Source organism: Leuciscus leuciscus (assembly GCF_965113295.1).
Source record: "Leuciscus leuciscus genome assembly, chromosome: 4".
NCBI classification, from domain to species: Eukaryota; Metazoa; Chordata; class Actinopteri; order Cypriniformes; family Leuciscidae; genus Leuciscus; species Leuciscus leuciscus.
Genome location: NC_138728.1, coordinates 14,636,867 through 14,651,251, shown reverse-complemented (window position 1 = coordinate 14,651,251; position 14,385 = coordinate 14,636,867). Strand labels below are relative to the sequence as shown.

The 14,385-nt window shown below is 37.1% G+C and overlaps 1 protein-coding gene across 3 annotated transcripts in view; it reads left to right on the top strand.

Annotated features, from left to right (window-relative positions):
• Positions 1-14,385, top strand: part of anks1b (ankyrin repeat and sterile alpha motif domain containing 1B) — a 174,912-nt gene that overhangs the window by 41,393 nt on the left and 119,134 nt on the right. For all 3 annotated transcript variants that reach the window (XM_082167784.1, XM_082167783.1, XM_082167782.1), the window contains exons 2-4: positions 4,099-4,179; positions 5,114-5,270; positions 12,739-13,035. In XM_082167784.1, coding sequence (XP_082023910.1) covers positions 4,099-4,179; positions 5,114-5,270; positions 12,739-13,035 — 535 coding nt within the window. The remainder of the gene's footprint in view (positions 1-4,098; positions 4,180-5,113; positions 5,271-12,738; positions 13,036-14,385) is intronic.

Genomic DNA, 14,385 nt, shown 5'->3' with positions numbered 1-14,385 from the left:
GTGCGGTTACATTAACAAAATGTCATGGCAAAAAAAGTTATATTGTCTATTATCAATAGTGTAGATGAATCAAGCACAGAATACACAGAAGTCACTATCAAACCAAGCTTTCTGTTGGTCAACGTCAATCAATGGTAAATGTGACCGTATCTTAACATGTCTGCACATGTCATGGGACTGTCATGAGTTACTGATAACTCAAATGAATTGATTTTTATGGGCATGTCCCATTTTACATACATCTACGCCATCATACTTCATGTCGCAACTTTCACTTCATAGCAGAGGTGCTAAATATATGCTGATGATGTGAAACTGGAAAATGTTGAATGCTTGTTCCATTTGAGAATATACTACAATTCACACATCATTCAAACATAGTGTGTAGTATATCATTTGGGACACAACTTGTCTCTGTAAACAGAATGTTCAGATTTGGTTGTCAACTAATTTCTTTTTGTCATTTAGCTTTCAACATGTTTGTTACGTCATACAAACAATGATGTGTGACATGCACTATGTAGTCAACAGTGAATGAATGAACGATCAAGCCGTTTATGACGCATGAAACGTCGTTGCACCACTCACATTTCTTTCAAAAAAGAAAAAAGTACACTACTGTTCAAAAGTTTGAGGTCAGTCGATTTCTTTTTTTTTGAAAGACAGTAATACTTTTATTCAGCAAGGATGTATTAAATTGATCAAATGTGACAGTATAGACATTTATAATATTACAAAAGATTTCTTTTTGAAATAAATGCTGTTTTTAGTCATCAAAGAATCAACATGCAACTCAACATTGATAATAATACGACTTTTTTTGAGCAGCAAATCAGCACATTAGAATGATTTCTGAAGGATCATGTGACAGTGAAGACTGGAGTAATGATGCTGAAATTCTGCTTTGCTTCATAATAATATACTTTTTTAAATGTATTAAAATAGAAAACAGCTCTTTTAAATTGTTATAATATTTCATAATATTACTGTTTTTACTGTATATTTGATCACGTATATGCAGCCTTGGTTGAGCGTAAGAGGTACAAAAATCATTAAAAGTATTTTTGTGCAAAATGATGCCAATTTTTTTTTGAGTGGTTTGTCTATGTGAGATATTTTAAGTTTGTTTTTGTGACTGTGTGTCTAGAGAGCAGTTGTCAATTCTCAGTCGGAGCTCTCTGTCAACTTCTCCAGGTCTATTCATATCCTCCTCTTCAATAACCCTCCCTCATGCGCTTCCAACTACTCACGATTCCAGAGTGTGCAGCTATGCCAATTAGTTCTGCGCTGCTGTGTGTGTCTGTGTCAGGTTGGGTGATACTGATATACTGTATTCAGTGCAGCACCCCGGTGCTCTCCACACACAGGATGAGTCATACGCTCACAGCAAAGGCAGGGCTTTCCCTCGCTCTGGGCACAAGAGAGGGAAATGATGCTTAGATTCCCGTTTGTCACAATATTATACTTTTGTCTCAATCCTTCTGTCTCACCAGAATCATCAGCATGAGACGTTCATCCAGCCGCATCACAGTCGCACTGCCGCGGACTGTGACCTCGGCTGAATGCAGAGGGAATAAACATTTGACGTAGTTGATGTAGGAAATACCCTGCATAGTTGCCTAATCCGTTGAGGAACGGCCTTGTTTTGCAGCTCCATCTAATGCTTTTAACTAACTCAATTTGTACCTTCTCTGTTGTTTCTTTGATGTGTGCTGCTGCACAGCGGCAAACAAATGCTAAAATGCATGATATCTGTGCTGAATAGAGCAGCTCATCTGGTATGTGTGTGGAGTAAAAGCAGCCCTTTGGAATGAAACAGAATTTCTGAGGGGGTTTTCGCTGATCGTTTGATTGATAGACTCTTAAGTTGATGTTTGATGCAAGAACGTGCTTTGTGAAGTTTAAGGAATGTTACAGGTTCAATATAAGTTCAGCTTTAAAGGTGGCTTATTACCAAAGAAAATATTTTGACATGTCCCTTTTTTTTATAAAAGCAAACAAAATTGACACTTGCAGTATAATGGGAAAATTATGTTTGTCCTATTTAATACTTCCTTGTTTAAATCCTCATTAAACATTCCTGAAAGCAAAACCTAAGTCCACTGGTACGATGCAAAAGTTTGGAAAATAAATTAATACTTTTATTTGATTAATACAAAGATGCATTGAATTGATTAAAAGTGACAGTGAAGACATTTATAATGTTACCAAATATGTATATTTCAAATTAATGCTGTTAAATTTATATTCATCAAATAATCCTTTGAAAAAATGATCATTGTTTCCACAAAAATATTAAACAGCACAACTATTTACAACATTGATAATAATAAGAAATGTTTCTTTAGCACCATCATATTAAAATGTTTTCTGAAGGATAATGTTGCACTTTTAATGTTCATTTAAATTTTTTTTTTTTTAAATAGAAAACAGTTATTTTAAATTGAAATAATATTTTGCAGCATCATTGTATTTTTGACTTGATGAGCATAAGAGACGGTAACATAGATCTTCTATTAAGATTTCATAAACAAATTCTTGATATTTGCATCCTGAATTGTCAATTAATAAATATAATTTATTGAGGGGTGAGTCAGAATGATTTTCTATGTTGTGTTGAGTTATACCGAACCCAAAATACCCCTTTAAAGGGTCCTGATATTTCTGGTTCCCTCTCATAGTCTCAACACACTCTCAGTTGTTGTCCTCAGAACTAGCTTAAGAAGTTTTCTCATGCTCCTCTGTCTAATGTTGTTTCTGCAGACTATTGGAATGTCTATTTATGGCAGCATGGGACACTGTGAGTGAGTGAGTGAGTGTGTTTCCTGTTATCCTGTGATTGGTCAGTCATGTTGTGAGTCATATCATGGGTCGTGGTTGTCCTCCTCATCTAGGGTGAGTCTACTTATCGGTCTAGATATACTCTTGAGTATTGACTCCTCATGGTTATGGACTTGTTCTCAGGTATTAACGAGTGTGTGTGTGTGTGTGTGTGTGTGTGTGTGTGTGTGTTTGGTCCACATGAGGAAAACAACTTATAAATAATACTAAATTATGTTTTTTGAAAATGTAAAAATGCAGAAAGTTTTCTGTGATGGATAGGTTTAGGAGTTTAGGTGTTAGAATATACAGTTTGTACAGTATAAAAATCATTATGTCAACAGAAAGTCCCCATTAAACATGGAAACCCAACGTGTGTGTGTGAAATAGAAAGTATTATTTGCAGTAGCCTCGATTAAACAATAAATCAGCAATCTTTATACCACAATCTCTCATTTGACAAAGTCTCAGAGCGTGAACACAATGTGCTTTCTGTTTATTCTATAATTGGAAAATGAATGACTTTAAAAAAATATTTATTGGTAAATGAATGATGTTTTTTCTGCCATCACTATGCAATTATTGATTTATTTGCAAGATTTAAAAATGACAAATGTAGTTAAATCTGACAAAAACCTCTCTTGAGGACATACTATAAATAATATAATACAATAACTTATAAATAATACAACTTTTTTAGGGCTATCATACTTAATGTGTTAACTTAAGGTATTAAATTTGTGTACTGAAATATTTTAACACATTTGTGTATTAATAATAGAATAATAATAGAAATAAAAATGATTTAAAACGAACTAAATCTACATAGTTTTGTGGAAGCTCTCTTTCCTTTCTGACGTTCATACATTAGTTTGTGTTAATATTAGTAGATGTTTTTTTTATTTTGCCTTTTTATTTAGAATGTGGTTCCTCTTCTTAAACAAGAAAAAGCGTGAAAACCTTTGTTCAGGGGTATTTCCCCATTTAGACATTGAGGTAAACGTGTGTGTGTGTGTGTGTGTGTGTGTGTGTGTGCTCTAAGCAGCATTTAAGGTCCTTTGGAGATCGTGAGAAACGGGAGAGTCTCATAGCAATCTTGGCATGAGTGTAGTTTACACAATCTCTGCTGTATCAGCTCTCAGATCAGCTCTTTAAAGAAATAACTCTGAAGAAAAATATGCTGTATGTGGTTTTGTTGTAGGTGTATAGTAGTTTTGTACTGATGTCTTTTTTTGTGTTTACTGATCTGTACTGAGCAATATCTCTTCTCCTCTGCAGCATGTGGAGAGGCCTCAATGTGAACTGTGCAGACGGCTCAGGATACACACCTCTGCACCACGCGTCTCTAAACGGACACAGGTGACACACTCATATTCTCTAATCCATTTACAGGTTCTTGAAAAGTGAACTGCTGAATCAAGGTGCAAATCAGTTAATGCTCAATCAAATGAACGCTTACACATAACAACCCAGCAAGCAATAGCTGTCATTCCACTATCTAGGTTAACTATAGACTCGAGACAGTCCGGCTATAAGCAACCCACTTCTAGCCAAAATAACCTTGAATTAGGCTACATGTCGTTTTTGCCAAAATACCTTGTGAGATGTATGATATTCCATCATGTAAGCAAAGTCAACAGTGATTAAAAGGTGTTTGGTTTCATTTCTTTGACATGTTCTATGCATAGCCTGTGCGTCTATTCCTGCTTGCTGGGAAGCTTCGCACACATTCACTCCTGAACATCTCAGACAATCACTCCCTCCCAACATGGTGTTATGGATTTAAAAAGGGAAAACGCTTGATGTCAGGATTACTTGAGATTCCAGAAGTGTAATCCAGCTCATATACATCAGGATTAGAAGAGTGTGATGTCAGATTAGGGGTGGGGTTTATGAAATGGGGGTGAGGTCTAATTAGGGCAGGGTTTGTGGTTCTGGAGACAGCTATATTAGGGTGGATAGAGTTTTATTTGATTAGTGAGGGGTTTATGGGATGGGGCGGTGTCAGATTAGGCAGATTTTTTTTATGCAGGAATGGAATTAGATTAGTTTAAGGTTTTTGGGTGGTTTAAATGCTCGCTGTAAGAATGAGGCCAGAGTGGGAGAGGGATTTTGCATAACATGAATTATGTATTATTAGGATTAGAGCACAATTACCCCCTTCATATTGTGCCTGCGTCTGCTAAGTTAAATAGCACCACAGAAGATTTATGTGATTTTGGTTATTTAAGAATGAAAATTGCCCACACAATTACAAAAACGTGAAATCTTTCTTTATTTTTCTTTCTCTCAGGGACGTGGTGTTGAAGTTGTTGCAGTTTGAAGCCTCTACCAATGTGGCCGACAGTAAGGGCTGTTTTCCTCTGCATCTGGCCGCATGGAGAGGTGACGTGGACATAGTCCAGATACTGATCCACCACGGGCCGTCCCACAGCAGAGTTAATGAACAGGTACTGTACCCTTACAGCAAATTTAATCTTTGTATGCTTACCGCTCAGTGTCAGTCACTATTGTCTTTTTAGAGCTGCTTTACAGCAGAAATAGAATTGTTTGCATCACTGAATCATTATTTTCCTGTTTATCTCTGTAAAACTGCTATGAAACATTCTGTTTTGTTTAAAGCACTATAGAAAAAGGTGACTTGACACATTTCATCATGTAGCGGATGAAAATAGTACGTCTGAATAGAAATGGCATACCTTTCCTCAACATGCTGCCACAGTTTGAGGTACCATCCATGTCCAAAATAATGGGTGATGAGCTGAACTTTGATACTTAGGGGTTTGTTCAAATCCAAACAGCAGTAACAAGCACTAGTAATGAGTGCTATTGAGCACTTTACACTAGTCTAGAACAAATGGACAAACACTCAAAACACCTGTTTTGAGTACACAGTCCCCGTGTACTCAATCATGCACACACACACTCTTAACCAGAGGTGGACAGTAACAAAAAAAGTAGCCTACATTTACTTGAGTTCTGTACTTAAGTACACTTTTTGAGTATCTGTACTTGACTATTATTTTTTCTGGAAACTTTTTACTTTAACTTCACTACATTTGAAAGACAAATATCATACTTTTTACTCCACTACATTTTTGTCAAGGTCCTTGAGTAGAAAGTAGTAACGTCAGTCAGGGGATGATTGTGGAAATGGAATGAAATGAAAATCGGTTTGACAGATTGACGTCGGAACCCGACTGATGTTGGTTTCTGATGTCAACCCGATTTTCATTTCCAACCACAATACAACGTCTGTCCAACGTTAGAGATTAACGTCAATATGACGTTGGATTCTGACGTCAACTTGATTTTCATTTTCAATGTTGGGTTTGGTCTTCTAAAATGCAAATTTTGTCATTGTTTTGGAGCACGCTAGCTTATAGATAACAGTACGCCTAACATATTCATACTTAAAGCCAAAAAACTTTAAATAGGGCACTATTTGAGGGAACAGCCATTTGGGTGTCTGAAACCATTGTGGACGTTATTGAGTCGAGTGCACTTATTCAATCTCACATTCAATCCCACTACTGGAACTGTGTTCTAGAAATAAATGTGATATTGATATGAGGGTAGGCAGGCATAGATTCAGAGGCATAATGTACTGTAAGTATTACATACAACAATGCAACAATAATAAAACCATGCATTGACATTTACTTTTAGTTCTGATACTTAAGTACTTTTAAAAACGAGTACTTCTGTACTTTTACCTAAGTAAAAATCGGTCTTGTAACGGAGTAATATTTGACCAGTAGTATCTGAACTTTCACTCAAGTAAGGAAGTTGTGTACTTTGTCCACCTCTGCTCTTAACAGGTTTTTTCTTTGACAGTTTCAGACCTGTTCCTCGCGTCTAAGCGTGTTGATGGGCTGATGGAGGGTTTGTTGAGCATAATCAGGGCAGCTCTGTGAAAAGCCTGTATTTTCCTGCAGTTAAAATGCTGTCTCGGTGCAAGGAAGAGTGCAGCTTTCTCTCCTGCTGTCTACCTCACTCTTAATGACCACACCAGCCTGAGAAACAATTACCTCCAATCTTCAGCCACTAAACCATCAGCTTGATGGATAGACCTTCACCGCCGGCATGAGTGCGTTTCGGAGAGACAAAGACAGCGTACGGCAATCATTTACAATGTCAGTAGTCTGTTAATAATGATTAGGGCCTGTTTTTGAGTTTGCTCGTTTTTAATTCATGAAAGGACGTTGTTTTGAATTGGCTTAAAATGAATTCAACTCAAATTCAGGAAGCTTTCTCAACTCAATTATTAGCGCTGCACAACCCTGACTGATGGCTGGTGGTTGATAACAAACAGCTGTGACCTTTCACTCTGTTAAAAATGTTGCTTTCACTCCATTTTACATCCTTCTCGCTAAATAAATACAGGTATGTGCAGCACCTTAGGAGCAATAAGCAAAGCAAAAGTGGTGATACACACACACAGCCGGTGGCACGGACATTATGGCATATATTACACTGCAGCGTGGGATGCTGAGCTCTTTATGACTTGGGCATTACTCATTATCCGAATACAATACTCATATATTTGGTGTCAGAGGGTATATGCTATTATTTCAGCACTGCTAAATAGAGGCTGTTTATAGCCCCATCTCTTAAAGCAAAGTGTTTTATAGTTTTTTTATGCTGACACAAACAAACACAAGGGCTGTAAACCCTCCGGGAATATCAAAAAGTTTTTTGAAATTGTGTGCCGTTCTAAGTGCCTATTTAAAGATTGTGGTGTGCATTTCTAATATATAAACATTAATTTGAGCCTGTGTGTGTAGTCCAGATTTGTAAATCAGGGTTCGTACAAGGTGCTTAAAGTACTTTTTAAAATTTAAGGCCTGGAAAACCCTTGAAAACAGCCATATTTACGAAGAAGTACTTGAAAAGTGCTTGACTAATTTAAATACAAAATATATGATATTTCTTCTTTTTTTTTTTTTTTTTTTTGTACAAATGCAACCTTTTCACGCTAAATTTAACACGGCAGCCCATCTGATAAACCTCCATCAGACCTTTTCTCGATACGCCAAGTACACCAACATTATAAAATAAAATATTATTTATAGACCAATAATAGCCATTATAAACTTTGTATTTAATATATATTATTAAAAATGTTGTAAGTTGTATTTTGGATACCTTATATCTGTAATTTGAGTTTAATAAAAATATTAAAAATATTGTTTGATAAGTGCGATCTCTGATGTTAGTCCTTGAAAACCAAAAAGTAGAGCTTGAAAGGTCCTTGAAAGTCCTGGAATTTCATTTTACAGTATTTGTACGAATCCTGGTAAATACAATAAAAGTGGAGAGTTTCCATTTATCAATCTTCTATCTGGAAGGACATAAAAATCAATCTAAACACTCAACGCATCTCTGCCATGTACATATTGAAGATCCGCTTCAAACGTACCTGCAGGTGATTTGTCACCCAGCGATCTCCATCTTTACAGAAAAGAACATGACAGCCTGTGACAGGCCCATTTTATAGCATACGACTTTATATTAAGGAAAGTCTGTGCTAATTTACTTGAGTACTGATAACATTCAGCTAAGTCAGCAGGTTCTGGAAAGAATAGTTCACCTCAAAATGAAAGCTCTGTCATCATTTACTCACCCTCATGTCTTTCTAAACCTGTATTACTTTCTCTCTTAGCCTCCTGGGACCCAAGAATAGACTTTTGTCCACTGTAGTGGACATTATATTTTAGTGAATTTCTCTGACATCATACATGTCACATGACACAACCTGGGTGTCCTGTAAAGAGCACATTCAGGGCTTTTCAGAGATACCAAATGTTTGGAGGTTTCACCATGAAAACAACTTCTCCTTGGTCTTTAAAAATGTCTGACATTAATTTAGTGATCAAATGTAGCATTCTTATGGAAATATGATAATATATTGTAATTATAATTTAAATTGGACTACTTTTCAAATTGTATTTCATAAAACAACATCTCAGGAAAATGTTATGGGGTTTCAAATAAAAAAAAATACTTTCTGTTACAGAACAGGGCATTGATTTCAAACGTGTCCACTGTAGAGGACATCAGGACTTAAATCATGTTTATCAGGCATTTTAGGAGACACAACAAGTGAATATGGAAATAAATTATACATCAATATTCCTATGAAATATAATAGATATTATTATTAAAATGTTGCCAATTATTACTCCAATTATTACACTTCTTTTTTCATTAAATGTTGCTCCAAGAACACTTTAATGTGCAAATTAGATACAGTGTATAGATACATTGCATTGAATGGGAATATTAATTTACGGCCATTTTACCCACATATTGCATAAAGTAAAATGGTGTATCAATTCATTCCGTTATTTCTTTCATAACATAGTTGAGAATAATCTTTATATAAATTTTGGTTGAAAAAATCCTGAAACCCCAAAATGTATTGGTGATTGAAAAAAAAATCCCATTGTTTTTGCCTATACATATAATTTCTTGTCATTTTATTTTTTAAACAACTTAGTCCTGGCGTCCACTACAGAGGACATAGCATAACATATGAATAAAATATTATTTTGCAAAAATGTTTTTTTACCATTTGTTTATTGTGCTCTAAACAGTGTGATGACATGGAAAAAAACTAAATTCAAAAAACTTTTTTTTTCTGGGTCTCAGGAGGTTAGAGCACAAACGGTGAATTTATGTTAGTGCACTAGAGCAAGTTTTGTTGTAAATACATATAAAGAGGCTATTGGTGTGTCCATTTGTGGATTGATGCCTGATTTATTGACCAATTACAGAGAGGCAGAAAGTGCTTTAATTAAATGATTTTGTGTTTACTTAGCTATACATTGGAGGACAAATCTGTTATCAGCTAATTCTGAGGAAACCTTCCTTTGGGAAAAATGAGTTAAATTAAATCAAGATATGGTTATTCTGTCGCATTTAGATTCATTTTATATTAAAGCTGATATAATATATAAAAAAAACACTACCATTAAAAAGTTTGAGGTCTACTATTTTTTTATGTTTCTGAAAGAAGTCTCTTTTGCTCACCTAGGCTGCATTTATTTGATCAAACAAACATGCAGTAAAAACAGTAATGTTGTGAAACATCATTCCAGTTTAAAATAACTGTTTCCTATTTGACTTTATTTTAAAATGTATTTTAATCATTCTAATATGTTGTAATACAGTATTTATTTCGTAAATTGGAATAGAGAACTTTTGTAACATTCTGTCTTTTCTGTCACATTTGATCAATTTAGTGTATCCCAGCTGAATAAAAGTATATATATTTTTTAAATCTTAACAATCCCAAAAGTTTGAACAGTAGTGTAATATATTTAAAAATACTGTTATGTTAAAAACAATAGATATAGGCCTATTTAGATAGCGAAGATGTGTGTTTGAACATATGGGCATTAGTGGATGAGTCTGTATGTGTTTGAGAGAGAGAGAGAGAGAAAGAGAGAGTGTTTGTGTGTGTGTGAGAAAATGGCTAGTTTTGTGCGTTACTCAGGAATGTTTTGTTTTCTGGCTGGGAGGACGAAAGGTTACACCATTTTCTCTGACTCCAGATTCTCTGAGCCCACAAGAGACGGCCCTCTGAATTCCTCTATTTCTCTCTCTCTCACACACACACACACACACACACACACACACACACACACACACACACACACACACACACAGTGTTTGCCAGATGTGTTTGTGAGTCCGGTGTCAGATCCACCGTGTTAACACTCTCACCCATTTCTCCTTACAATTCACAGTTCTGGATTGAGATCCACCTTATTGGTCAAGTAGCACAGAGAGGCTTTCAATTCTCAATTGATTTTTTGATTGTTTAAAATTAATAGAGAATATCTTGTGTTTTTCCATGGGTGCTCGGCCATCCCCGGCTCCAAGCGTACAGTATGTAAGAGAATAAGTTGAACCATGTGTCTTATAGTTCGATGGTCACTTCTGGACCCAACTTCCTGTGTATGAAATGGCATGGTGGCTTAAATATAAAGGAATATTCCGGGCACAAAAGAGTAATTTCCACTTGTCTCTCATTTTCTTAAAATAATAAAGCAGCAAAAATCTGGGTTATAGTGAGACACTAAAATGGGAGTGATGCCATATACCCTAAAACCCTAAAATGTCTGTAAAATGATTATTTAAACACCTTTATAGGAAGAATTACATTTACAATGTTACATTTTTAACAGAAGAATCAAAGTGCTTTTATAAAATTATACATTTTACATTTCTGCTTTTAAATCCTCCAAAATGTTTCCCTATTCCCTTCCATTGTAAGTACCTTTAATTACCTAAGTACATGTTATTTTATTTTATTATAATTTTTTGTTTTTTTTGTTTTTTTGTGGCAATCAACATTAAATGCTGTATATTGAGCTTAGCTTGCATTGAACCCGGATATATTCCTTTAATTCTATAATATTGGCTCAAGAAACGAACCCGCATTAAACTGCACTGGATTGTACAGGATAGCCGAGACTAATGCGCTCATCCACACCTCCTCTATCCTCCCGTGGGCTCTACTGTCTGTCTGTACATCTGCTTTAGTGCTCCGCTAAGAGACGAGACTCACAGGGTCCTCATCTGTGAACAAAGCACTTTTGTTGAGACTGTTCGTCTATTTTATACTTTTAATTATGTGTTTTGTGTCGTCTAAAGTGCTGATCGCTCTAGATACACCGTCACTATTATGTGTCATTTCATTTATTGAATGTGATTGCCTGTTCTTCTGTTGTTTTATCATGACAGCCCATCTTGGAAATTAACCAATAGGGTGTGAACAGTATGGAGTGGGAAAGCAACCTCGCTGTCTCTCTGGATATTGCGCTGTCTGGCCGACATACAGATGCACAATGGGGGCTGCGCTTATAGATGCAGGAAATTACCGTGTGTGTTTGGTGTTCAAGGCCAAAAAAGGGAGATTAAAGGAATAAAGGCAGGACAGAAAATATGAGTGTGATAGAGAGAGTGAGAAAAATCTGACTGCAGTATCAGGTCTGTTTCTTTGTGCTGCTTCAGGGACTGGGAGTCTCTTATCATCATTTTCAATCATGTCGGGCTAATTAAGGAACCCATTTGCTTGAAATAAGTCATTGCAGTTAAAGCGGCCGCTCTCTCTCGCTGCAGCTGTCTTGTTTATTGCCAGACTTGCAAGAATGCTCCTTCTGTCTTCATGCTACAGACATAACCGCTCATTTCTCTCTCGCTTGAGTTTGTTGGAACACCCCTTTAGACACACCAACACAAACATATATATAGTCAAGAGAACAAGTGTGGTGTGCAGTAGTGGCAGTAGAGGGTGCTGTTATGTTACAATAGGGTCATGGCCTGTTTGTCAAGGCAGTTCCAGTCCTCAGTACACTTGTAGATTTACAGATTTGAACAAACCTCTAATTCGTCCCACACCATTTGTGCACATGGAGGATAGTTGTGCTATTACGTTTCTAAGCGATCAGTCAATGAAAATAAATAGACTTACAATAAAGGGGAATCCTGAGCCATATCTAGCCATATATATTTTGACTTGTGTCACTAAAAGCACCTAGCACCCACTCAACACTGCCATTAGATCTATCATTTCATCATTATATGATGACAACATGACAGCTAATGCATTCAGATGTTTCACTTTCAAGTACTTTGTCTGTATCAGTTTTAACTAGCATTCATGTGATAGAGGGATCCGATCAGGATGTGCATCTTTGCTGCTGTGTATCGTCTTATGTGTAAAAAAAAACCCTGACAATAGCCTGCAGGCAGTTGCATTGCATTATGGGAGATATTTAGGGCAGTAAGTGATTGACAGTGAGTTGTCACGGTTAAATGACAGCTCATGTTTGGATAATGGATTCTTCATAATGAATTTATTACACACTGTCTGTCTCTCCTTGTCTCTCTCTCTCTCTGATGTAGAACCTTGAGAAGGAGACGGCTCTGCACTGTGCGGCTCAGTACGGTCACTCCGAGGTGGTCCGTGTTTTGCTGCAGGAGCTGACGGACCCCAGCATGAGGAACAGTCGCGGGGAAACACCGCTGGACCTGGCCGCCATGTACGGCCGCCTGCAGGTGGTCTGCATGCTACTGACAGCCCACCCCAACCTCATGAGCTGCAATACACGCAAGCACACGCCTCTTCACTTGGCCGCACGGAATGGCCATTACACTACCGTTCGAGTGTTGCTGGAGGCCGACATGGACGTTAACACACAGGTCAGTGCGTGAACAGGATATCCTCTTCCTCTTGAACTCATATGTTACACACACTTTTTTGCTCCAGCTCTCAGTATTGTCATGTCAACTCTCGGAGTTTGGCATTGGGAATAAGTATGACAATGTTAAATAGATCTGCTACGCTGCTGCTGTTATTGCTGCAGAGCGAGGACAGAACTTGCTACTGCCACATGACATGCTGCTATAAGCAAGCAAGAAATGCTGCTGCTGTACAAAATAGCATACATGAATCACCCTTGTAGCAGATCTATACAGGTGGAGCTGGGGGAGGTGGAGGGTTTCTGAAAGCGCACTGCAAACTGCTACAGCAAACAATAGGCAAGAATTTAAATGTTGAGCAGCTCGCTCATTGGCTACCAATCAGCTGTGCCCTATAGATCAGTGGTTTTCAAACCCTGGGTCGCGACCCTCGGGTGGGTCGCGAGACTTAAAAAATGGGTCGCCAGGATTATTTAAGGAAAATATAATTAAATTAAAAAACAAAATTTGTTTTCATAAAACCATAGTCTATAGGCCTATATAAAAGAAACACGCGAAATATGGCTATTTAAACAACTGAGTTTGGTCCATTTCTGTGAGGCGCGGCGCCTCACAAACAAGTTGACGGAAAGAAAACCGAGACGGCACGCGATGTTCCCGGACGCGGACGCGCGCGCATCGATATAGGCTCCGTCCTGCTCCTCCGTGGTATCGCGGTTGCGGCACAGGCGATGAAACGTCAGAAACAACAACAGGTGACTAAGCTATCGTTATATGATCCCGCTCTTATTCATGCAAATGCTTTTAAACCATTCATGCGCGACAAGACAAAAGAGAACGCGCTGTCAGTAAATGTCCTCCTGACACACACACATACACACGACCCACAGATAGACGCGCGCCAGTATCAAGTTCTCTTTCGCGCTAGAACGAACAACACACATGTATGCCAAAATGTCAGTTTTGTCGAGTATCCTCACAAGAACAGTCTTAAATGAGTTAAATAAAATCTTAAATGAAAGTAAAGAGTAGTGAGAGAATGGGATGCGTGAGATCGTCAGCTGTGGCTGGTCCTAAAGTGGCAGCAGCTAATTCTCTGAGAAAATTATTAACAGCTCTTGACTAAAGAATGCGTGTAGCTTTAATACGGATTTCTCTATATTTAGTTTATAATTTATGCAGTGCGGAATGTTTTGATAACCTTATCCAAATTCTGTATATTTCATATCTGTTAGACAGGAAAGGCACAGGTAAATATGACATTTATAATGGGTTTATGTAAGGTTTGTTTTAAGTTCACTTAAATTAAAAGTTTTTATATTTTTTGAAGCCTAATAAATATTAAAAATT